The 27,322-nt window shown below is 37.1% G+C and overlaps 1 protein-coding gene across 11 annotated transcripts in view; it reads left to right on the top strand.

Moving 5' to 3' along the window:
• Window positions 1-27,322, top strand: part of rims2a (regulating synaptic membrane exocytosis 2a) — a 191,120-nt gene that overhangs the window by 80,719 nt on the left and 83,079 nt on the right. For 5 of the 11 annotated variants that reach the window (XM_079624550.1, XM_079624557.1, XM_079624560.1 and 2 more), the window contains exons 1-6: window positions 2,415-2,777; window positions 7,745-8,565; window positions 18,848-19,041; window positions 22,954-23,073; window positions 25,449-25,548; window positions 26,034-26,157. In XM_079624550.1, coding sequence (XP_079480676.1) covers window positions 7,842-8,565; window positions 18,848-19,041; window positions 22,954-23,073; window positions 25,449-25,548; window positions 26,034-26,157 — 1,262 coding nt within the window. In that variant the 5' untranslated portion in view covers window positions 2,415-2,777; window positions 7,745-7,841. Of the gene's footprint in view, window positions 1-2,414; window positions 2,778-7,744; window positions 8,566-18,601; window positions 18,670-18,847; window positions 19,042-22,953; window positions 23,074-25,448; window positions 25,549-26,033; window positions 26,158-27,322 lie in introns of those variants that run through there. The other 6 variants (XM_079624549.1, XM_079624553.1, XM_079624552.1 and 3 more) reach the window with 3 other exon arrangements.

The raw sequence follows: 27,322 nt of genomic DNA, 5'->3' as shown, positions 1-27,322 counted from the left end.
TTGGCCTGGATGCTGCTGTGTGAAAGTATAGAGGGTAAATGTGGCAGGAGCACATGGCTGTCTGCATCATGTTTAGTGGGAGCGAGGGATGAGGGAGGGGGGGCGTTAATGACGTCCGTATCACTGCGGTGCACAGGCTGAACACTGTGCTGTGATACTTCCTGTGTCTGCCTGTTCTGAGACGTTTCACAGTGCGCTGTATATGAGTGCTACCAACTGTTCTACTGGGTGATTAATAATAATGATGAGAATTATTATTATATTATTAGATATGTACTGTAGTAATACTATTTTTTATATTATATACAGTATATATATATATATATATATAGCTATTTTACCATAATAATACAGATTTTGAAGTACGTCATTATGTGTCATAATAATCATAGATAAACAACCAAATCAACATAGACGACAACCGACAAGGGATTGAACTGAACAGATATATATACATGGCAAACATAATAATCTTTAGCAACCACAGAAAGAAACAAGGACAGAACAGAACATAATTTCAAAATAAAAGACACCAGAATCTAACATTACATTATTATTTTATTTTATTATTATTTTATTTTTTTACATTGTATATCGTCATCATCTTTTTATTACAGTGTTTTTTGGTGCATTTACCAGTACTATGACAAAACCATGTTCTTTCTTTCTTTCTTTCTTTCTTTCTTTCTTTCTTTCTTTCTTTCTTTCTTTCTTTCTTTCTTTCTTTCTTTCTTTCTTTCTTTCTTTCTTTCTTTCTTTCTTTCTTTCTTTCTTTCTCATACCATGATAATACCATTGTTTTTGCTACCATTTTTACAACTACGTATTATAATATTGTATGTTAATATTATAATTGTAAACTCGTGTATATCGGCTTCCGATAACGAGTGAAGGTCTCTGCGCGTTACTGTCTTTCCTTTTACGCAACACATCAAGATTAAATGAAATACATTTTCTCATATGTATTACCTTGTTATTTCATCTGACTCCATAAATGAAAAAGGTTTTAATTATATCTGAGCGTCATTAAATGTGAGAACAATTTAATGTCAGGTAAATGTATCGTGCCAATTTCATAATCAATTCAAAGATAAATACAAAACATCAAATGCTCTGGAATAAAGAGAGAAGATGTGAACCTGACATTATAAAATACATGATGCGGAGTGCCGGCATACACTCTGCATCACGGGCTAATTTGAGTTACAAATCGCCCTGAGCCTCTTGTTGCATTTCTTTATATAGACTTCTTTCACATGGAAACATGTGCTAACAATGGGAGTTTGCATTCAGAGTTTACACCCTTTGGGTTTTGCCTGGAAGACAGGTTATCTCTAAACTCTTAAGAACTTGATTACCTTTTGGTTTACTTCTTTGGGAATGAGACATTTGTACCAGTCGCACTGAGCAATTTGAAATGATACCAAACATGTATAATACTCTGTATGATAATTATTCACATTAAACCATTTTTACGATTTTCGGGTGAATTTCAGGTGATCTCGGCATGAGAGAGAGGGAGTGGGGGAAGAGAGAAAGAGATGTATTCTGAAGTGAGACTTGCATCTCAAATGGTGATGCTAACTTCACTAGAGAGAGTTCAAATGTTAATTTCCAGAAAGGTCCTTTGTCTTCTCTGAGAGTGCACTGTAAACAATGTGGCTGCGATTAGTTATAACAACTTAAAATTTGTTGAGATAACTTAACTAAACTAAACTTAAGTTAACTAAACTTAATATTTTAAGTCAAGCATGAACACATACTTTTTAAAGTTGAAACAATGTTGGATTTTAAGTTGTGATAAATAATCGCAGCAATTTTCTTTTTACAGTGTGGTCGCTCCTCAACCAGACTGCCCGGCATTTTATAATTTGTCAAGTCTTACATAATCATTTAGTACAATAATACAGTATATATCAAAATCCCATGGTATTACTGTCGAGCACCATCACTGTATCATAGCATCCACAGTAAGTTCGCGTCAGCTTTTAAAGGCTCAATGTAGTAGAGCGTCTCTGTTTTTGATATCGTTTAGTATGTGCTGAGAAAAGAAACCATAAACAGAATTAGTTTCTATTCAGATGTTGACATTTTTTAGAACATGTTTGTGTCCTGTATGTCTAAAGCTATTGCATGTTTCAATTTATTCTTGTGCAAAGCAGACGGAATTAGATTTACAAAGATAATCGCCCTTGTCTTAAAAAAAAAAATCAGGACGAGAGGGGAAAAAAAAGCACAAATTTTATGATTTGTGTGGTTTGAGAGTGCTGTTTTGTTCTGGCACACAGTTACACCAGATTAAATAAAATCCTCTAGCAGGCCGTGGCCAGAATCCCCACCAATCAGCGACGGGCTGAAGCATGTAATGCTGCCCCTGTCCCAGAGAAACATCTCCATCTCTGCTCAGGTCATCCATTACAACCTGTTTCAGCCTCGCTCTGGGTCCCCCAGCATGCCTTGCGGCTGCTTATAAGTCTGTGGGCGCTATGATGTCACTGGCATCAGGGAGAATGATTAGAGAGAAGGGCATTCGTGAAATTCTTCAGCACATTTTAGTCAACGTTATGTGGGATTTACTCGACGGCCAGTGAGGGAAGATTTGATTTCTGTGAAAATGTCATCCTGACATCAGAACTGAGAGGTTTCTAACGCTACTGAAAGGACTGAAGACTGTTAGTGAGCTGGATTGTTTCCTACGCCTGCTTTTCTGACGGTTACCGTTGGCAGTATCAGTTTGTGTGGCCTCATTTCAGTAAGGTTGTGGCTAAAGCGTAAAGGTGCGTATAACAATTCTCTGTTTTCTTCCATTTAGATGTAGCTGGGGGCCCAAGGGCCGTAATTTCAGTTGATTGCATTGCATTGTACGCTCACACTCTTGCTCATTATGTTCTTTTGCTCTCACTTTAAGGACATTAAGGACTAGGCGTTATTTTTATATATATTTTTATATATTTTATATATATATATCTTGATGTTTAGGTATTTGCTCTGTTTTTCATCATTTAGGGATGGGGATTTTGATAATTTTTTGGCTTGTTTGGGGTCCAAATTATTTGTTTTTTGGAGAGAAAAAAGAAAAATAATTATTCACAATTCTCAATTCTGCATTATTTATCTACATGCATATATATATATATACACACACACACACACTTTTTTTTTTTACTATTTTGCATTTTAAAACTAGGAAGTTCTGTGAACAGTTGTGTGCAGTGACTCAAACTAATCATTGAATCAGAGATTTGAAATGATTAACTTCAGTTTGAAATTATTCTCAAAAATTGATTGAAATGACCAATAATTATAGTATTCTAGCATTATAGCCTAATCATTCATATGCATCCTTAGGAACATTTTTGTGTGTGTTTTACTAGTATCGTACCACCATAGTATGCTATCTAGTACTTTTTTAGGGGGGAGATGCAAGCATTTTATGTGTTGTGGTAGATTTCTCCTACTCACCTGACTTAATTTAAACAGGCGTCTCCACTACAAATTTATACTCTACTAGGCGTCTCCTCTTCGGCACCTGCTTCGAAGCCGGATAACGTCTGGCCCTTTTTGAACACTATCAATTGGGAATAATGTTTCTTGTGTTCACCTTAAGCACTATCACTTGGGAATGGAAATAAGATCTCTAGTGTTCCACTAAACATCATCACTTTGGGAATAGAAGTAAGATCTCTATAGTGTCTAGCCTGCCGTGCAGAAGTAATCAGACATACTCCAGACAATGCCTTTGAATATGCTTTAATCACGGCCGGGAGGATCTCCAATTTCAGAGAGAATCCCCTTAACCAAAAGAGCACAACAGTTTATATAGAATGAATGCATGGCAAAAGTGACATGATTCATTGCATAATTTTTCTTGATTGGTTCATATGATTCTCTGTTACTAGGCATGAGGTTAAATATGTAGCTATATTCAGACAGCTGTCTAGTTTTGTTATATTCAGACACGGTAACTTCGGCCCAAGTGTTGGAGACATTTTAGTTTTCAAATGTTAATCCTGCAAGAAAAAGGAATGCTTGTTATGATTATTTAAACATTTCCTTCACACTGGGCATTTTGTTCAGGGTATTTTTTTTGTTAAATAGACTGGTCAGACAGAGAAAATGCAAAGTTTACTAGTGAAGTGTGAATGCAGGTTAACTATTGAAAATAGAAAACACCCTGTGTTAGTGTGCTGGATAATCTGTGTCTTTGAGAAATCAGTGTGAGGAGCTTTATCCTAGTTTTACACACTAAACTACAGTTATAGGTAAATTACATGTAAGTGGGTCAGTTTACAATGACACTTCTTTTCCCCTTACCCTCCGTTCCTGTATCCACACAGCTTTCGCACCCAGGAAGAGAGACAACTAGTTAGCCGCAGTGCTAATGCTAAGGATAAAAAATGGCTGTAGGTTAGTGTGCAGATAGGAATAATGCTGTATCATTTGTGACTTCTGCAATAGTTTAAATCTGTCCACCTGCATACTAAACACAGACGTAATGCCCAGCTGTGCTATCATTGCTTTGGATGGGGCAGGTGGCGTTAGCGATTACATGAGCATCCAGCGCTTTTCAGATAGTCATAAACTGGTGTGTGATGTAATGCATTGGCCTGCCAGGTGTGTGTGCTAGTGGAAACTATGAATAGAGTGGAAGTGAATGGAAGCGAAATATAACTCATTTTGACTAATTATGACTAATTTTATTAGCGGAAGCTTAAGATAATCTAAAGTACATTGTTCAGGTTTATTATGCAATGATGCTGGCTGTATATTATATATTGTAGGCCTATATTACGTATAAAAAACTGCTCTTCTCCCCCCCAAACACACACACACACACACAATCCCAAACACAAACAGATGTCTGCAGTGCTCTGGATTTGTGAATGGTGCACGACTGTGTCAGGCTGCTGTTGAATAATGCAACAGGACACGGCGGCCATAGTAAAACCCCAGAGCAGAGCCCAGGGGACGCGGGAGATACGATCATTAATCAGTCAGTACATGTACATGCTCAGAAACAGCTCACAGATCTCTCCAGACACTAAAGATCACAGCACCCTGCAGAAAAATAGAGAGCTATTATTGAACTGGTCTCCTCGGCGCTAGCTAGTGCGCTAGCTTCAAATGCAGATCAGAAGAACGTTCGATATGTTCCAGTTTTGCTGTGATATTTGCAGTACAAAGGAGTTGTTTGTTAAATGTATTGCTCAGGTGTTGTGCTTTTATTCCTCAGGAGACTTAATGAATTGCTCATTGTTTCATTCAAGTACCAACATTAGCTATGTTTCCATCCAAAGTAGTGAATTTAACTTGTGCGCAGATTTGTAATATCGTATAAAACATTTGCGAATGCGTTTCCATAGAGTTTCTCAAAGAGAATAAAATTCTCTTTTATTTATCACTTCCCGAAAAACTGCTGCTAAATATCACTTCAAAAATGGGAAGTTGTTGCAGTAGGAGAAACCACTGTAAAATTTTGTGAATTTTGACTAAACGCAATGAACACGTTATCGTGCTTTTTGAGGTGGATACCTGCTGTTTGGGAACTTAGTCGTGTAAGACAATTCTAGGAGATTATTATACCGAACCACTTTGCTTAGACATTTCAGAATGACCAAATCAGCATTTCAGACGCTGTGCAACTAGTTCGGTCTTCTGGTTGCTCTAGTTATGCCGTACCATTGCAAAGTCACATGTCTTTTTTGATGCGCACCAAGGAATTTATTCGGTAAATGTGTTTCTCTCTTAATTTAGTTGAGTGCATACGTTTTTTGATGCGCATTTTTAGAATTTAAGTGCATTTTGGCATTTCCATCCATGGTGCTCTTGAAAATAGGTGGATGGAAACATAGCTATTGTCTTTGATGTTTATCCTGAAAAGATAAACGGATGAGATGACTTGACTTACAGTAGCTACAATATAAAATGAATGTGGATAGTATAGCTCAGGTTATATGATTTGAGAAGAATTTGATGAGAAATGTTTGTTCACGTTGAGATTATTTGTTTTCAAAAGAATTTGATGACAATTGTTTGTTCATATCGAGACTGCTCAGATACATATGCATGCTTAAGAATGATCTGCATAAGAGAACTCGTCCGGAGTTTTACATCATCAATCCGTTCTGTGACTGTGAGCTGCATTTGCATGTGGGATAGAGATGGTGGCGAGCAAACAAAAACAATCTCTAGCCTTGATTTTCATCAAGACAATGTGTGCGGAGCAAATGTGGGTTTGTTGTTCTGCACTGTTTTTGATATGAATGTTGTCGTTGGAGAAGCCACACTACAGGACTGTGCGTCAAATCTACTGACACTGACAGATTTTTAAAAAATGTTATCGCTTTAGTCATTAACCGGCTGTGAACATGTCAAAATGACGATCAAATACTTCAGATTTTGCCCTGATCAAAGGAATCTTTTAGGATTCACAAAATGTGCAATTTTGTCATATTTAGAGATCTCATTTATGATGTTTTAAGTGAGAATTGAAGCTTGTTGTGGCAGAAGAGGTGTAATGCTTGTTTGTGGGTTAGATGCTCAATTGTTAGATCACAGATCTTTCCCTTTTAGTGTATATTAAAGCTGCTTCCATGTGATTATCAATGAAATACAACTACAAAACTTGCTAAACCCTGTGAAGTCACACAAACATGCAGGAAGGGAAGAGCGGATGCATTGTTGCTTTTCAAGACTCTAAACTTTACTCTTCAATGTAAATGCAATTTTTTTCACTCCATCATCTCTCTGGGCTTCCTGTGAGCCAAATAATCTTATTCCCTCTGAAATTGAAACTTATATGCCAGGGACACTGGTGTCATTTGTCTTTTCCGACACATACAGCCAGCACTGCTGTAACCACATTAGCGGCAGGTTATTTGTGTAAACACAGCATGCATTTTAAAATTAGATGTTGCTTTAAAAAAATGTAATTACAATGATTTTTTTTACAAGTTTAAATGGTGCTGCTGCTTTGTCTGGATTCATACGTGATTTCAGCATTGGATGACACGCATTTACATTTATAACAGGATTTTAATGCTGACTTTGCAAGTTTGCATATTGTTTCTTATAGTTGGAAGTCAAGGATTTTAACATCATTGTGAAAGCTTGTTTGCAAACTGTTTTACTTGTGTTAATCTGACGTGTTTAAAAATAGCAGCATTTTGAACTAGCTAAAATGTAGGATGGGGTTTGATTTTTACGTATCAGGAGTTGATTGGATTTTGAAGAGTTGTTTATATTTACCAGAATAAAGTAAAGTGGGTCAAGGAGTTTGAAAAAGTACAAATTCATTTTTTTTTTATACTAGAAATTACATGGATACGTGAATCTAAACATAAGGCCGATTTTGTGTCGTTATGTTGTAAAAATGTGTCAAGTCAAATGTATTTATAGTGCTTCTGTCAATACACATTGTTTCAAAGCAGCTTTACAGAAAATCATAATGTGAATGCTTACAATATCTTAATCGCATGCCTTATTGTCGCATTTAAAAGATTAGAGCTGTCAATAATACAGTTGACATTTTGAGACAATATCAAGCAGTTGAGATATCGCAAGCAGATGCTAAAAGTTGTTTTTTTGTGGAAGCTTTGATACTCTAACTGTGAACTCGAAAGTTATGATAGTACACGTTTCATTCTCAGCATTACAAAGGCCATAATGGAGGTGTTTCAAGTTAGTAATTGGTCTTTACGTTGACATTCTATTAATAACTTCACTTTTTTTTTGTGATCGATAGGAAAAGAAGCCCATCAGCAACCAGGGATCCAAACCAAAAATACGACCAAAGGGAGGAAAAGGCGGAGCGTTCGCAGTATGCCCCAGGGGAGGGCGGCATGCCACGATCACCGTCTGACTACGGGGCCGGAGACCGCCAGTGGCGGGGAGGCTATGGTCGCTCCTACGAGGACGCAGAGGTAGCGCGAGGGGCGTACCGTGCTCGACGGGGCGGCTGGCGCTCTCAGGAAGAGTACCCTCCCGAACCCGGCTTCCTGCCCGATGGCCCGCCCCTCACCGAGCATGAGTTACAGCGCCAGCGGCAGGAGGAGTACCAGAACCGCTACCGCAGCGACCCCAATCTGGCCCGATACCCAGTCAAACCACAACCTTACGAGGAGCAGATGCGCATGCATGCCGAGGTCTCGCGCTTCAGACACGAACGCCGCCACAGCGATGTCTCCCTGGCGTACACTGAGATGGAGGAGCCCCTCGGGCCCCTGCGAGGTCCCCACTACTCACCGGGCCCCGGACAAACCCACTGGAGGTCCAACCACAGTCCCCCCAATGTGGACTCCCTTCACAGGCAGCAGCTGCTGGATCCCGCCTCGGCCGTGCGGAAGAGTAAACGAGAGAAGATGGACAGCATGCTGCGGAATGACTCGCTCAGTTCCGACCAATCAGAGTCCGTCAGGCCGCCGCCGCCCAAACCTCACAAGACCAAGAGGGGCGGAAAAATGAGGCAGGTGTCGCTGAGCAGCTCCGAGGAGGAATTGGCCACAACACCCGAGTACACCAGCTGTGAGGACGTGGAGATCGAGAGTGAGTCTGTGAGCGAGAAAGGTAATGCGGCTGTTTATAAATGATATATATTTATAAATATAAACTACCATTCAAAAGTTTCGGGTTCGTAAGATTTTTTAAGGTTTTTGAAATAAGTCTCTTATGCTTACCAAGGCTGAATTTATTTGATTAAAAATACAGTAAAAGCTGTAATATTTTGAAATATTTTTACAATTCAAAATAGCTGTTTTATATTTGAATATATTTTAAAATAAGTAATGTATTCATGTGATGACAAAGCTGAATTTTCAGCATCGCTACTCCAGTCTTCAGTGTCACATGATCCTTCGGAAATCATTCTGATTTGCTACTCAAGAAACATTTCTTATTATCATATTTTTGTGGAAATGGTGCGCTTTTTCTTTTTTTTTCAGGATTCGTTGATTAATAGAAAGATCAAAATAAAGCAATAATTAGAAATTTAAACCTTTCGTAACATTTTAAATGTCTTTACTGTCTTTAATGCATCCTTTCTGATTCATTAAAGTATTCATTAAAAAAATCTTACCCCAAACTTTTGAACTAGTGAATGTTTATGCAATGAAGATCTAATGCTAATATATTAAAGCTGTTGCTAATATTAGAGTTTTATTTAAATGTACGTAATTAAATTAAGAATACTTTTAGAATAATATTTAATATGCTGATAACCTTTGATTGATGCTGATGTTTCACAGTGTGTGTACAGTATGTGAATGGCCAGTGTGTGTGTGTGTGTGTGTGGTCAGGGAGTATGAGGAGAGATGTGTGTATTTCTTTCAAGAGGAGTCATTGTGCCCGTCAGTGTTGGAGAAGCTTTAAAACTGCTATTTAAAGTAATTGAACTACAGTCAAATGACTAAAAAGTAGTTAGCTAAAATAGAAGCTACGATAAAAAAGTAGTTAACTGCAATGAAGTCAAAAACATAATGCTGAAAAGCAGTGCTTATCTAAATATTTAGCTATAAAAAAGACATAAAAAGGACATGAATCAGTGAATCGCTTCATTTTGAACTGGTTCATTTACATGAACTGTCCAAAGGAACCAATTTACTGGAATAAATTGGATACCCACACAATTCAGGAAAACGTTTTTGATTATTTCCTCAGCTGCTGGAAAATCACTTGTCGTTAGTTGCTCTCCAACACTGGTGTCCATTTACAGTTTGTATGACTTTGCGTGTATTGCTTTCTATCTCTGTATGTTTGTAAGTGTGTATTGTTTTCTCTCTGTTGTCCCCCAGTGACAGATATTGCTGGGTCTTGGTTCCTTCAGATCAGATGTAATGGATTATGTTACATAACAGAGGAATAGAGTGGAAAAGAAAGAGTCAGAGATAAGGAAAGAGAGAAAATAAGAGCAAGCGAGAAAAAGAGATGAGATTGTTGTGTAGTCTCATAAATATTAATATTAGAAGTGCACTTATTTATCCACTTTAGAAGTTTTACGCCTAAAGAAATAAGTAGTATGCTTGAGAAATCGTATATTTTTCTTGAAGAAAATGAAGCCAAAAATGTTCCCACCAAATACCTTACTGTAATGAACCAAATACCTTACTGAATTGTGAAGTATGTATACAGTACAACAGTGTTGTACTGCACTTAATGTATGCTGATTTAAATTAATGAATGCATTGTGATAATGAGAAAATGTGCTTAGGTGTCAAAAAAAGAATGTCAAATGCACACACTCCTTTTTCCACCAGTGAAGTAAACAAATCAAGTGCACCTTTGTTTTGGGCTACGATTTTGGGTTAGTTGTGGGCAAGAATACATTGTGAAAAGATTGGTGTAAAAAAAAAAACTAATATCCGAAAAGGTGGACAAGTTGAGAGAAATGTTGATAACAAATGTATTTTAGTACTGAAACGTAAATTATTATACTAGTATATGCATATTAAAGTATCAAGTTATTAGCTTAGCAACATGTCCTGCTAATTTATTCAAATTAATTGACCGTTCGCAAAGACCCGCCCCCCTTAGTTACTGTCGCTATGCCCGACAAGCTGCGCCGCTCTCACGCCACACCATGTTCTCACGCAGTGAAAAATACATCGCGGAGCAGAGAGGAGACTGACAACACACTGACAGACAGGACAGACCAGCTTACTTTTCGGTTACTTTTGATATTAAACATTAAACAAAGTCTCAACTTTTTAAATTTGGTCATTTTTTAAAAGAAATTTAAACAATAAATACCATTTTGTGGCTCTTTAATGTGTCTGACAGATCGCTGTAGAGTATCATCTCTTCCTTCTAGTTAATTTATAGCATCAAATAAACATTAATAAATGAACATAAGAAGTGTTGTTTTAACCACGGAAAGCCGTCAGTACACTCCGTTTTTCAAGTTCAAATCCTCCCATGTTAATCTATAACTCTCCTGACTGCTTTGTCGGACAAAATGGCGGATGGCGAAGTATGATTGGTCAGTCTGCGAAGGGTCAATTGCGTCTCCCATCCACTTTATTTCCTGCGTAGACAACAAACAGGAAGGTTTTTGAGTTGTGTGGCAGGACGGAGAATTGCAGGAAGGACAACTCATTCCGAGCCACTTATATAAGCATCCTAGGGACAAAACCCAGCGTACAGTTGTACATTATTGATGTTCCGCTCTTCCAGGTTTCACAGCCACACTTCTAACCAGAGGAGTGGAGTAACGCTCTCTCTGAAGGTCAGGTGGGTTTTAGGGAGGAGGGGAGAGCACATCAGGCCAGATAAGACTGCCTTTCCCGTCAGCTTTATCGCACATGAGAGCCGAGCTCAGTGGAGATGCTGCACAGGGATAGTAGCGTTTCTGCATGATTACAAATCCACTATCGGCCATTCTACTTGATTTCAAGTGGTATTGGTTCAGCTGGTTTATATACAAACATTCTCTTCACTTTAAAGGGATAGTTTACCCAAAGATGAAAATTCTTCACTTAAGTCATCATTTAATCACTCTCAAGTTGTTCCAAACCTGTATGTATTTCTTTCTTCTGCTGAACACAGAATAAGATATTTTGAAGAATGTTGGTGACCAGACAGTTGACGGACCCCATTGACTTCCATAGTATAGGCTACTGTGGAGTATCTTCTTTTAAATATCTTCTATTGTGTTCAGTAGAAGAAAGAAACTCATACAAATTTGGAACAACTTGAGGATGGGTAAATGATGACCGAATTAAAATTTTTGGGGTGAACTATCCCTTTAAGGCAGGGGTGCCCAATCCTGCTCCTGGCGATCGACTGTCCTGCACAGTTCATCTCCAACCCTAATCAAACACACCTGCCTTTAATTTTCAAGTGATCCTGACGTGCTCTGAAGACCTTAATTGGTTGCTTCAGGTGTGTTTGATTAGGGTTGGAGATGAACTGTGCAGGACAGTCGATCGCCAGGAGCAGGATTGGGCACCCCTGCTTTAAGGTGTGTCAGTGTGCATTAAAAAAAACAAACAAACACTTTCTTCCATCCCGGTTAAAATGTGGTTCTTTTTCTTGTTTATGCTCAAACAGCAACATTACACACTAACTAAAGTTAATAAAATCATCATAATCACCCACCCCTTTAAAAAAAATTGGACGGTAATGTACATTTTCATAACTAATACATATTCAGACACACCACTCAGTTGATGTACTGCATTTTGCATACTATACAATGGGGAAGTACGCATATTAAGACAAAGGGAGAGCAGGGATTGGAGAGTGTCATAGTGTCACAACCTAATAATAGCCAACTATTATTAGGCTATTATCCAGCATATTAAACTGGAAATGAAAGTATTTTAACATTGAAAAACATTACACAAAGCTAATGCATTAAACACAATATACAACACTTGGATACCAATTTTGACATCTGATGTCTTTGGACACTATTACAGTTCAACTTTCGCCACGAACTGGTTGTCATTTTTGTGTGAGCAGCAGACAGTTTGTTTATTTCAGGCTTCCTGTTCTGAATGCAGGTTTTGACGTTATTTGTTTTGCCGGCTGACTGTCTGAAGATCAGATGTAATGAGGTGAAAGCAGGTTACCATGGCATCCGCTTGGCTGCAGGCCTGTTTTCAGATCTGGATAAGCTGCTTGGATTCGCTCTGCATTCAGACCTGCTCTCAGACCACCCAAAAAGACCACGCACCATTCCGAGCAAATTATGAAAATGAACAACAACAAAAAACACAGTGATCAGAAGACATTTGAGGCGGAGCTTATCCAGATGACATAGAGCGGTACGATTCTTGATAAATTAAAAAGAACCAAGTTTTTTTTTTTTTTTTTATATATAGAGATCCGATTCCCCACTACTCTGAATAGACAACTAAACAAAATAACATGTAATTTACTATGGGCTCTGACAAAATGTTAATTGCTGCAGTCTTTTTAAAACATTTGAATTAATTATTTGAATTAATTATATAAAAAAAATCGATTTAAATTAATGATTCAATGGCTCACTCAAAGACTTCGCCTGTTGGATGAATCAACGTTTTTGAACAAATCTTTTTGAGTGAATGATTCAATGACGAAAGATTGATTTTTATTTTATTTTATTGAATTGTCAACTATAAACTTTTACCCCAGTACTTCTGTGATCATTTGAACTATCACAGAAATAAGAATACGGTGTCATGGAAAAGACTGTTAGTGAAACTGTTTCATATATAAACATGACATCTGGCTCAGCGGCAACACCAAAGCAGATTTAAATGTTTCGTGTGATCCTACTTGTTAAAGGTTTAATAGACAGAGCCGAATCATGGTCATTTAGGAATAAGATCGTGCGGGTGTTTGAATGGATATCGCGATCTTTTAACGATTAATCGTGCAGCTCTAAGATGACCCACTTCAGATATTCAGCTATATACATATTACTAATTTCTTCTGCTCTTCAAACGGTCAGCAGAAATAGCCTGTATCTCCATAGAAATGTGATGGGCATGTGCTAAAGCTTTGTAAAAGCATTGACGTGCAGCGGGAGACCCTCATGTGATTTAGTGTAGTGGTCTCTCTTTTTGTTCTCCTCTTTATCGATCAGCAGATGTGCAGACAGAACAGGAGAAAAGGTTTCGAAACGGTCTCGTGTCCACAGGGTTATATTCATGTTTCAGAACTGCATGTGTTCTTAGAAGACACTTAGTAGGCCTAAGTGGTAATTAAAGAGTGATGTGAGTGTCTAAACATAGTAATATATCACCATCAGCTTGTTTCATCAATATATCACCCATCATTATTTACATTTACAGGGCTCAACAATAAGGATGGCTTGTTCGCTAGGTTGCATAGATGAGGTTTTGTTGAAATTGCTGATAGGGTTAGCATCAGTGAAAATAGATTGAAAATGACAAACCAATCAGTAACGATTCGCTGTGCACTCCATCATTTTCCAGCAAAAGTGTTTGTTTATTTATTCTTATAATTAAATTAAATGTTACATTTATTTAGTTTTTTATTTTATTATTATAATTTTCAGGTATTATTGCCTATTTATAATTAAATTGTTTTCTATTTCAAATTAGCTTTATTTGCAGTATACATACAGTATATATATATATATATATATATATATATATATATGTAATTGAATTTTTTTCTATTTCAAATTAGCTTTATTTGCAGTATATGTATATATATATATATATATATATATATATATATATATATATATATATATATATATACTGCAAATAAAGCTTATTTGAAATTGAAAAAATTGAGAGAGAGATTATAATTTATTTTTAATAATTGTAAAAATTTTGTTTTAAATATACACACACACACGGTATATATAATAATGTAATATATAATAAATATAATGAATTATTTTAAAATAGTAATTTTTTTCCAAAATGTAAACATTTTTAATCTTTTACTATTTTTTAGATAACTGTAAAAACTAATAATATTTACATCAGAAAATCCGAAATGTAAATATATCAAATTTAAAATCATAATCACTAAAAAAAATCTGTATTGGTTTGGGTAAAAATGTTGGCATAAATAATTTAGTAGATCGGGTAAACATGCAGCACGTGCAAATGAATAACATAATTCATTCCCCATGAATCCCCCCTTTTTCTATATCATGCCAAGGGGAACCAATCAGAACTCATCTTCAGTTGTCCAGTTCAAAACCTTCACGGAGACAAATATCAATATTAATTTTATGATTGCACGCCATGTCGCTCTCTTCAGTCTGTCTCTCTCTCTGTTCTCCTGTCTCCTTCACTCGTAGTAAAAACAGCATCAATAATTAATGATCCAATTAATAGTTTACACTGGGTTTTTATTGAGTTGTCAGAGTGATGGAGAGCCGTGCACTAGCGGCCTGGGAGCTGTGCTCAGGCCTGAATCAGCACTTCCGCCTTCTGCCGAGAACGTGTGAGTGAGAGAGAAATAGACCCCGGAAAGCAGCCGCTAAGACCACTGCGCTCATGCTTTTACTACCAACACACACACACACACACACAGAGAGGGAGAGGGAGTGAGAGAGAGGACACAGCGGTGCTCCAGAAGGATAGCATGATGATAGCGGACGTTTGGAACACAGATAAGTGGCGAGTGTGAATGTGCACTGAAATAATTGTAGCTACTGTTATTGTTTGGTCCCAGGTAATTTAGGCCACTTTTTGTCATTGAGATGATTGGAAAAACATTATGTAATTTACCTGGATTCACTTTAAATGTGGTAAAGATGAGGTAATCGTGAAAGCGAAAGTGCCCACAATCGCTCCCCGGGCGCCGCAGCAATGGCTGACCAATGCTCTGGGTGTGTGTGTGTTCATGTTTTGCAGTGTGTGTGTTCACTACTCACTGTTCCTAATGTGTGTGCACTAACTTGGATGGGTTAGATATGGAGGACAAATTCTGAGAATGGGTTACCATACTTGGCCTTTACGTCATGTAAAGTCACTTAAAATTAATACTTTTGACCATGGTAGTAGTTATACGTGTACATTACTGAATGAGTCCTTTTTTTTTATTTGAAGTGTTATATAAAGTGAGATCTATCATTAATTTGTTACGAATAATCCTCTTTTGGTTTTCATCTATCAAGTTTTCAAATTAAATTTGAATAAATAAAATTAAATAAATAAAAAAAGATTTGTTTTCCACTATTCCAGATTATTTTTCCCCTTTGTTTCTGATGTTCTTAAGGATATTCATGGCATGCATAATAAAAAATTGTGTACTATGACTTTCTGGAGGACCATAACATGGCATTCAGTGGGTTTCTGCGAGTACTAAGAGCTTTAGGCTGCTTCTTAAACTACCCCTTTATTCTTTTGTTCATTAATGTCTGCAGTTCTCTGTCATTACCACTGGCGCTAGTGTTTTGGAGTTTAATGTAATGACTCCCATATGTAGATCAGTGTCTGTTGTTTAAGCTGCTGTATTATTGGTTGCTCTGTTCATTTGAATTTCAAGACACATGTACACATCCTATAGGCTTAAGCACAGAGCAGATACTATGATGCTACTGTATTATATCTGATGTTGTCGTATAAATATTGCATGGTATTTGATAATGCCATATTTACAGAAGTAAAAATAAATCTGTTAAAGGGGTGGTCAAATGCCCTTTTCACACAAGATGTAAAATAAATTTCTGATGTCCCCAGAGTGTGTGTGTGAAGTTTTTGCACAAAATACCCCAAATATATTTTTTATATAGCATGATAAAGTTGTCACTTTTTGAAGGTTTGCGAAAACGCACCGTTTTGTGACTGGCCCTTTAAATGCAAATGAGCTGCTGCAGAGGGCGGGGTTTCAAGAGCTCGTGTGTGTTAGCAGCTGCGATTACCTCACGCACACACTCTAAAATGACAGAAACTGTTCTGCCTTTAATGTTAAAACGGAGTCAGACAAAGATGGAGAGACTCAAGAAGAAGTGACGACATGTAGAAGCAACAGGACGTCTCTGAATGGTTAGTTGATGAATTTATGTTGCTGATGTGGAGTTAACTATATTCAATTAGCATATTCTGTCATGGTAATCTATAAATCGCTCGTATAGGAACTGTTGTGAGATGAACTAGAGGATGGATACCCGACCCGAGCCCGACGGGCCGGGCCGGGTTCGGACAGATATTTAGAAATGATGTTCGGGTTTGGGTCGGGCTCGGTCACATCAGCGCGATAAGGCATTGAACATTTTAAATTTAAAACAGCTTATTATGTAGGTAGCCGATGTGCCTGATGCTTTCACTTGATGCAAACGTTCGTTTTTGTGATTAAAATACATGTAAAATATTACCATAACATCCGTCTTCCTGTGTGCGGACATTTGTTTATGTAGCCGTGACAACGAAACACGTGCATAATGTGCACGCGCTTGTGTTAAGAGCGCTTGTTGCTCTGCGCGCTGATGCGCTTGTCCTGTTGACATTTCCGATTGCCTTCCTACAGTTGCTTAATAAAAGCGGGCTTTCCACACAAACAAACGTACAATTGTCATTAGTATGAGAAAAAAATGGGATTTTAACTGCCGGTCTCGGGTCGGGCTCGAACATAAATATCTTTATGCCCGTCGGGCTCGGGTCGGGTTCGGTTACTGCTCTGTCGGACGCGGGCCGGGCTCGGACTGAAAAATTCGGCCCGATCCGCACTCTAAGATGGACACAGAGTGACTTTCTATTGATGGTAAAAAGATGGATGCTAAAGTTTGAGCTGACTCACAAATGTGCTCTTATACAACAACTCTTCCTCTTCTCAGCATGGACTGTGTTCCCGGGGGCGGGGTTTATAAACATTTGAGGGTTGCTGATGTCACTAACCCGGGAGGAATGTCGTGTAGTCCCTACCAGTTGTTTGTTGTAGTCCTTTTCTTTAAAAGCAAATATCTTCCTTTGCTTTGAACTTTGAGCGTTGCAACTTTGCAGATGTCGTTTATGCTCAAACAGCAACATTACACACTAGCTAAAGTTAGAAAAGTGAAATCATAATCAACCACCCCTTTAAAATTATTTTGTTGTTCAAATCATACTGATATAATTTCAGTCATGACAACTCTCCTCGGAGTAGTTTGAAACGCAATATGTGTCTCTAATGTAAATGTAAATCGGTTGTGACAGTACACAGACTCGCTCTGCTAGACCACGATAAAACAGAAAACTTGCTGCTGCTACAGAGCAAGTACGAAGACTTGCTCCATAAGACACAGTGACATTGAAAGTGCTGCTGCAAATAGAGACCCCGTAGCAGATCTAGACAGGTGGTGCTGGGGAGGAGGAGGGTTAAGATGGGCGCGCAGTGTAAAGGCTAATGCGTTAGAGTTTCATGACTAAACTACGTAGGCCTATACATTTAATTATAAATTATATTTAGATGTCATATTTATTATGCTATATTTAATCAAGCCATATCTGATGTAATATTCGGATTATATCACATTTGATTGGATCTAGCCATATGTTATATGTAAAGGCATCACAGCTGATGGTTTTTATCTGATTATGATGTCATATTGGACGATGTCATTTACAATGACCACATCCAGTGTTGTACCTGATGATGTCATATATGATTATGTCATATCTCTCCAAATGCAGGAATGCAGATTAAGAGAGTATGCACCAACTGCATCTTAAACTGGAGCGGGCATTGAGTGTGTGTGTGTGTGTGTGTGTGTGTGTCCTCCTCAAATAAAGTGTATTATGGCCCAGTCCCAAGATCTTTTCACATCTTATTAGTCAGACTTTGAAGATAGCGACTTCATCCAAGTTTATTTGAGCAGTGCAAATGTTTGACCTCTTCTGTAGTTTTGTAAAAAGGCGCATTCTGTTGCATTTACCAGGGACAATTCTTTATATTCTTGTTACTTGCCTGATTTGTCATAGTTAGGTTGCATAAATACAGTTATGAGTGTAATAATCAATGTACAATAAGTGTGAGTCTAAGTATGAGTGCGTCTGACACATTTAACAATATGAATGAGTGAATACAGTGTCTCCCCCCCCCCCCCCCCCCTCTCCCCACATGTCTGTTTCTTTTGTCCTCACAAACTACCTCTGCTCTCTGCTGTATGTGTGCGTTCTGGGATTGTGTGTGTATGTGTGTGTGGTGCTCGCAGGGGATTTGGATGGCCACTGGTGGGATCACACAACGTGGCATAGCAGCGATGCTTCCTCCATGTCTTTGGTGAGACATGCGGAGCCTAATGTCCCACCTCTTTCTCTCTCTCTGTCTCTCTCTCTATCTCTCTCTCTCTCTAGCTCTCTCTCTCTCTCTCTGTCACTCTGTCATTTCATGGTTCTTTTGATTTATTTTCACTTCTGCATGTCTTTTTTTTCTTTCTGTTTTTATCCCATGTCTGTAGGGGACAGTCAAAGGGGAAAAAGACAAACTTTTGAGCAGTCACACACCTTATCTGAGGGCCAAAAGAAAATGGTGCGCTTTGGGGGCCACTCTTTGGAAGAAGATGCTGAGTGGTGTGAACCCCAGGTTAAAGACTCGGGGGTTGATACGTGCAGTAGCACTACCCTAAACGAGGAACATAGCCATAGTGAGAAGGTACTGGGACCTCTCTAGCCTGCACTGATTTGATTTGATTTGATCTTGTTTTGTTTGAACTTTTCATTTACTTCATTTTGTTCCATTTTCACATGGTCTTTGTTTTGATGTCGCTAATGATAGGTGAGATGTTGATTTGATTTTTCTTTTTGGATGTTGCAGGGATAGTTCACCCAAAAATGAACATTTTGGTATTGTTTAACAAACCCGTATTACTTTCTCTCTCTTTTTTTCTCCATGGAGCACAAAAAGGATTTTTTTTTTATCATAAAATGAAAGCAGACAGTGACCGAAAACTATCAGGCTCCAAAAAGGACAAAAAAAAAAAAAAAACACCACACAGTTGAAAATGGTCTACATACTGTATGCAATATTTCAGATCTTCTAAAACTAAACAAGATGAAACAATTTTGAAGGGAAGTACGAATTTAATACTCAACAAGGATGCATTAAATTGATCAAAAGTGACAGTAAAGACATTTATAATTTTGCTAAATATTTTCAAATAAATGAATAAACTTTCTATTCATCAAAGGATCATGAAAAAAAATCCACAAACATATTAAGCAGCACAACTGTTTTAAATATTATTAATACTTTTTATAGAGCAGCAAAGCAGCATATTAGAATGATTTCTGAAGGATTATCACTGAATATTGGAGTGATGCTGAAAATTCAACTTTGCATCACAGGAATAAATTACATTTTAAAACATTATAAACATTAAAAGTTATTTTAAATTGTAATATTTTACAGTATTACTGCTTTTACTGTAATTTTATGCAGCCTTGGTGACACTTATATTAAATAAATATTTTTTGTCTTTTTTTTTTTAAGCCAAACTATTGAACAGAAACCGACTGAAATTTAAGTTTCATTCACGTTGCACTCCTTTGAATCTCTTACACTTTAACACATGCAAACTTGCACATAACTTTTGGTCATGTGACTCGCAAGAACCAATAGTGTTCAGCATCATGTCAAAATATGCTTTCAATGTGTGGAAAAGAGCTCCATGATCATTCTCCTTATCTGTTCCATGGAAGGAAAAAAGTACGGGTTCAGAACATCATGACCAATAATGACAAAATTACATTTTTGGTTGAACTATTCCTTTACTTGTTTTACTTTTTTTTTTTATTAAAGACTTAAGTTTTCCTCAGTTTTGAAACTTTTTTCTTCTGTGGCAGTAGCTGGGGAGCCTCTTGCTTGCTCTGTGATCGTTTGCTTCTTAGCCGCAGCTGCCGTAGTCGACATAGCAGCGAATCACTCCACCGTGTGACTGTGTGTTTTGTCATGGCACTTAGGGAATGTGGGTTCCCCCGTCAGCTGCATGCCCTCTCAGCCTCGTGTGTTATTGCCGTGTTAGTGGCCCCGTCAGCCGCGGTAGGGCCCTAGACCCCCTCACTGGTTCGAATCCTCACTCCTTCCCCCCTCTCCCGCCAGACACGCTCCGCTCCGAAACACACGCTCACTCGCTCAGAGATGGCCAGCCAGGATATTTGTTTTGCCACAAAGTTTGTTTTTCTTTTTTCCCTTTCCACTGTCATATTCCTTTGCTCTCCATGTTATGGATCACGGGATTCCACCGTTTGTGTTCGTGAGCCTTTCCATGCTGTTCTCCTCGCTTTGGGTTTGAACATCGTCTGTGTTTCTTCTTCCATTATTCGGGCTTGTGTTTGCTGGATGTGGTGCTGGGGTTCGGCTGTGGTGATGATGGATTTTGGTCTCTGTCCGTGACTGCTGGGCTTTTCTCTGCATGTGATTGGTGCATGTCACTCCCAGCAAGACAATCACACAAACTCTACACCATCTCTTTTGCCAAAGACTATGACATTTATGAAGTAATACAGAAAATAATTTTGGCCATTTTGTAAAAATACACTACCATTCAAACGTTTGGGGTCAGTGAGATGTTTTGTTGTTTGTTGAAGAAATGTTTACTTTTATTCTTAAATTCATCAAAAGTCACAGTAAAAACTTGTATGATGTTACAAAACATTTCTATTACAAATAAATGTTGTTCTTTTTAACTTTTTGGTAATCAAGTAATTCCGGAAAAACTGTGGGGAAAAAAATCTCACAATTCTGACTTTTTATCTCAGAATTGCATGTTTATATCTCGCAATTTTGACTTTATAACACACAGTTGGGAGATATAAAGTAAGAATTGCGTGATATAAAGTCGCAATTGTTTGTTATAAAGTCAGAATTGCGAGATATAAACTCGCAATTGTGAAATCAAAAAAGGCACAATTATCTTTTTAAAAGTTTTATTTTGTGGCAGAAACAAGCTTCCATATTAAATTGATCATAAGTGACAGTAAAGACTTTTAAGATGTTAGAAAACATTTCTATTTCAAACAAATGTAGTTTTTTGGACTTTGTTTATCAAGAAATCCTGGGGGGAAAAAAAAAAAGAAAAAAAAAGTTTTCAACATTGATAATAATAAGACATTTTTATTGAGCAGCAAATCAGCATATGAAAATTATTTCTGACATTCTGACAACAAGTAATGGTTGTTGAAAATTCACCTTTGCCATCACAGGAATAAATTACATTTTTAATGATATTGAAGCAGAAAACAGTTATTTTAAATGACAATAATATTTCACAATATTTCATTTTTTTTAAATCAAATAAATGCAGACTTGGGGAGCATAAGATACTTGTTAAAACAAAACCTTACTGACCCCAAACCTTTAAATCTAAAATACTTTTACAGTATGGAAATGTGAAAATGTATGAGGCAAGGCATTATAACATTACTGTTTGTATATGCACAAGACTTTAAACATTATATATGTGACCAGTGTGATAGAATGGCTTGCCAACTTATTCTTATTATACTTATTAACTTACTTATTATACTTATTAACATGCTTATTAACTTATTATAATTCTTTATTTTTTTCCTTATTTTTTTTTGCATTACAACTTATAACGTCAGTAACATGTAAGCAGAACATGTTTATGTAGAAATGTCATCTCACCAATAAAAGGACAATTTAGACAACTTTATATCTCAGAAAATAGCCAATTTGTACAAAAAAAAGTAATATAAGCACTTTAGCAAAAATGCAAGCTTCACATTTCTGCTTTTAAACCATCTGGAATGCCTTGCCCCACAGACCTCCATTATATTTTTCTACTGTAAGCAATTCCTGTACGTTTGTACCAACCGAGGGATGATTCAAAATTATTTTCTGTGGTAATTGACAGCATGTCATAAATGTTGTCCTTATAGCTTAACTTAAATCTGGATCACTCCTACTTGAATCTGTCTCCTGTTCATATTTGAAATTGAGCAGTGATTTATTGCATTATAATAGAGTCATTCATTAAATTAACCACATTTCCACATTGACTTTTAAAAATGATATACATTTTAAGACATTTTTATTTATTTTTACAGATAAATTGTTTGGTGAACAGTTCATCAAAAAATAAAAATTCTGTCATCATTTTATCACCTTCATGATTTGAGAGCTCCAGTGGAAGAATTTCAGCCTCCCAAAAAAATACTAATATTTCATGCTGAGCTATTATATGACTTACCACTTTGCTCTCTAGATTATGGTATCATTACCATTTAACATTGGACAACTACTTTTTACTATCCACTTTCGTTATACGTGATCTCAGTCACAAAAAAAGCGTACAGGTTTGGAATGACATGAGGGTGAGTAAATGATGACAGAATTTTCATTTTGGGCTGTGCTAATCCCTTAAGCCTCTATGAGACATTATTTGATTTGTCCCGTCGTGTGGCTTACTCTTTCGAAACACCTGAAATCACAACAGAGTTTGTGTGATAAATCGGATGAAATTCATCTCAGCCTTCCCCGCACCAGCACTGGCAGGTTTCTGGGTGTTCTGGAATGATGTTTGTTGTGGTTTTGACCTGACAGCACCCGGTCACATGGCAGCCCTCCAAAGACGGAGACCGACTCATCGGCAGGATCCTGCTCAACAAGCGCATGAAGGACGGCAGCGTTCCTCGCGACTCCGGAGCTCTTCTGGGACTGAAAGTGAGTCGCCCGGCCTTCCCGTGGACATACGCTTTATGTGGTTTTGATTTCACACATGGTTTTGTAGCTGCTTTATTGCAAACTCTGTCAACAACATTTATGTCGATTACTATAGAAAAATAATTCCTCACAGCAAAAATCATCAATTATTTTTTCACTGCTAAGCACATGTTCTCTTACAGTATATGGCGCTCAACTCAGTTCATGGAGCTCTTTCCTAGCAAGCTGATGATCTTGACATACATAAAGTGCAGAATGGTTGTGAACCACTGTTCTAGAGGAAGTAAACATGGCATAAAACATAAAAAAGTTAAGCTGAGATTTATGTTAAAGTCAATGGCTGCATCAAAAATCGCATACTTCCCTACTATATGATAGACTATGTGACAAAAAAGTATGTCCGAATTTACAGTACTCATAGGCAAACAGTACCGGATGACCTACTACTTCTAGCGAGATTCTAAAGTATGCTTACGATGGACACTTTACTATCCCATGAGGCCACAGGGGAGGATTTGCGTTGATGTGACGCAACTGACACCGCTAGTTCACATGATAATGACATACTACACACATTCATACAGTGCTATATAGAACATGCGTTTTTTTGTGGTCGAAAAGTCAATATTTATTCACAATAAGTATCTACTCAAGAGATTATGCGATTTCGGACGCAGCCAATCTGAAGCATTTTCATTTTACGTCAGTAATCTCATGAGAGAAACAGGATATTGAACAAGAAAATGCAGGGTTGGACTGTTTATCCATTAGTTGATTGAATCGAAAGGAAAGTCATTTCAGAAGTGGGTCAAGTTTTTTTTGATAAATTACGAACAGAATTTTTATAACTTCGAATTATGTGAACTGATCAAATAAGGATAAAAATATTGCATGAAGTAATGCTATTTTATAATTTGTGCAGTGTTCATTCAAAATTAACCTTAAAATGTCTTGTATGTAGTTGTTTATTTTTCAGTACTCTCTCAGAAATAAAGGTTCCAAAAAGTTTTTTTTTTTTTTTTGTAGCAATGCAATATCTGCATTTTAGTTCCCCAAAGAACATTCCAGTGAACAGTTTTTTTTAATGGATTTTTTAAAAATGTTCCTCACACTAAGAAAAGTAAAGTTATTTTAAGAACTGTTCATTGAAAGGTCTTTAGGATCCAAAAAGCGATGCCATTGTTATCTATGGTATCGCTGTAAAAAAATATTTTTGGAACATCTATTTTTAAGAGTGAAGAATATTGTAATAATCTAAAGAACCTTTTTTTTCCATTATAAAGAGCCACCCATGTTCTGAAGGTTAAAGGTTCTCCATGGAACCATTCAAATTGTGAAAACGTAACGATTATTTTAAAGACTGCATGCGTACTTTTTAAAATGTGCGTTGATAATGTTCATTGTGATTTATTGTCGACATTGAAAGAGCGGAAAAAAAACATGATTGGAGTAAAGCTCTTACAGTGGACGTTAACAGGGCCATGCACTTTGAGAGTTTAAAAGCAGAATTGCGAAGCTTGTATTTGTTGTCAAAGCACTTCCATGGATTGTTCAGCAGAGTGGAGAGAAACGAAGAATCGTTACTGATAACGAACTTACTGAATGGCTGACTGTGTGTCAGCTCAGTGCTACCGTGTGCATTATATCCGTTACCAGCAGCAGTTTGTCAAACACACGCGCGCGCACACACACAATCGCCCTCGGCTGCATGCCACTCATTATGTAAAGCCATCTTTATCTAGGAGGCAGCTCATAATCTTCTTTGTATGTTTGCACTGGGCTGCCATTAGTGGGGATTTGATTTGTATGATGCTCACAGAAGAGCGATTGGTCATGTGGTTTATGGAACAGACCTCCAGGCATTTTCCAACGGTCGCTTTTTTCAAAAGTGCGGACAGAAATAATGTACACACACCATTGAAAGTCTCACTGTTTTGTGTTCACTGTAGCTCGTGCGGTTTGTTTCTAAACAGATTCTTCTTTTCTGAACTCTAGTACAATCAGTCATGATTAAAAAAAACTTATATATATAAATATATTCACCTTACATTAGCAACATCAAACCTTCATTATACAGTAGGATCATGATGATACCTACAACACCACTGAAATTTAATTGCCATTTTTCGTTTACAATTACAGTATCACAGCAAAAACTAATATGCTATCATTTAAAAAGCTTTAGTTCATTACTGTATATTTTACTGTGTGTGTGTGTGTGTGTGTGTGTGTGTGTGTGTGTGTGTGTGTGTGTGTGTGTGTGTGTGTGTGTGTGTGTGTGTGTGTGTGTGTGTGTGTGTGTGTGTGTGTGTGTGTGTGTGTGTGTGTGTGTGTGTGTGTGTGTGTGTGTGTGTGTGTGTGTGTGTCTTTTACAGGTGGTTGGGGGAAAGATGACAGAGTCTGGACGACTTTGTGCGTTCATCACCAAAGTAAGGAAAGGGAGTTTAGCGGATACAGTTGGGCACCTCAGACCAGGTACATGCTTGCTATGTTTCAATATTTCATACACTACTGTCTAAAAGTTTGGGGTCAGTAAGGTTTTTTTTTTTTTTTTACATTTCAAAGAAGTCTCTTAAGCTGCAGTTATGTAATCAAAATGACAAAGCTGAATTTGCAACAGTCATTACTCCAGTCTTCAGTGTCACGTGATCCTTCAGAAATCATTCCAATATGCTAATATGATTTGCTGCTCAATAAACATTCCTTTGGTGAATAGAAAGTTTATTATAGCTTTTTTTTTTTGCAACAATGTAAACGTTTTACTCTTTACTGTCACTTTTGATTACCGGTAAGTTAATTCATCCTTGATAATGGTATTAATTATTTTTCAAAAAACGAATTTACTGACTTTGAACAGTAGTGTATGTAGGACTATTACTCCTCCAGTTTGTTACTGTATTAAATGCAGTAATGAGTGTGTAATTACATATAGTTTAGTAATTGATTTTCTTGTTTCGTAGGTGATCAGGTCCTAGAGTGGAACGGCCGACTTTTACAAGGAGCCACATTTAAAGAAGTTTACAATATCATTTTAGAATCAAAGCCAGAGCCTCAGGTGGAACTAGTGGTCTCTCGACCCATTGGGTACGGCTTCCTCTACAGTGTTTTTCAGTTTGACATGAAATTGGTTTTCATATGAACTTAAAGGGGATTTAATATAACATTAACAAGACATGTAACATTAATATACAATAACACATGCAAGATGTAATATAAGTCTTAGGTGTCCTCAGAATGTGTTTGTGAAGTTTCAGCTCAAAATAATTTATTTTGCCATGCACAAAATGCCCCTTTTCGGGTGGATGCAAAAACACGCTGCTTTCGTGTGTGTATCTTTAAATGCAAATGAGCTGCTTCTTCCTGCCGCCCTTTCCAGAAGAGGGCTGTGCCTTTACAGCTCGTGCCTCGGATACTCTGATGACAACAAAACAGGAGAAGCAGTATGGGACCATTTCCACAGAACGCATTTTTGCATACATAACCTTTGCGTCTAACATTTTTTTTAAAGTTAAACTACTTTCAACTTAAACGCTGCATTTTTTTAAAGTGGTTTCCTGCGCGAGAAGCGAAACGGTATCTTATTCCGAATCAGTTTGGTTAAAAAAGAATTGTGGAACCAAATGTGTTTCATGACACGAAATAAAAAAAACAATAAATAGCATCACAGTTTTGCTGCATACAGAAACAAATGTAGAGTGCTTATTTGCAAACAAATTATATATGAATTGGCCAAAAAAAAATCACAGATTATTGTGTCTAATGATGAAGTGATTCCTCAAAAGTACTGAAATATTTGTTAATGGAATTGCCAGAGTTAAGTATAATTGATATATATTTGTGCTGTAATTTTGAGGTGTGTTTCTGAATAAACCTCAAAAGCATTTTTAGATGAGCAATATTGGTATTATTCATAAAATGAACATGCTTATGAGCATTGTGGTCCATCTGCCTTACATATTTTCAGACAAAAGATGCTGTTGAAACACACTTTAGTTTTGAAAACTCAAAACTTTCTTAGTAAAAAAGAAAATATAAAAAATAATTTGAAAAAATGGCTCATTTTTAACTTTTGTAAATTTCTGACATCGGATCAATAAAGAAAAAGTCATGCAAAATGTATTTTTACCCATTTTTTTTCTCTCTCCATAAGATTATACGTGGACTTCAGGGAAAAAAATCGTATGATATGTACCCTTTAGAGTGCCTGCTGGCTCACATGGACACAAACAAAACTGCTGCCCTCAGTTAG

This window comes from Phoxinus phoxinus, assembly GCF_949152265.1.
Source record: "Phoxinus phoxinus genome assembly, chromosome: 10".
Taxonomy (NCBI): domain Eukaryota; kingdom Metazoa; phylum Chordata; class Actinopteri; order Cypriniformes; family Leuciscidae; genus Phoxinus; species Phoxinus phoxinus.
The sequence above is the reverse complement of the archived record's forward strand: the minus strand, read 5'-3'. Positions and strand labels throughout refer to the sequence as shown.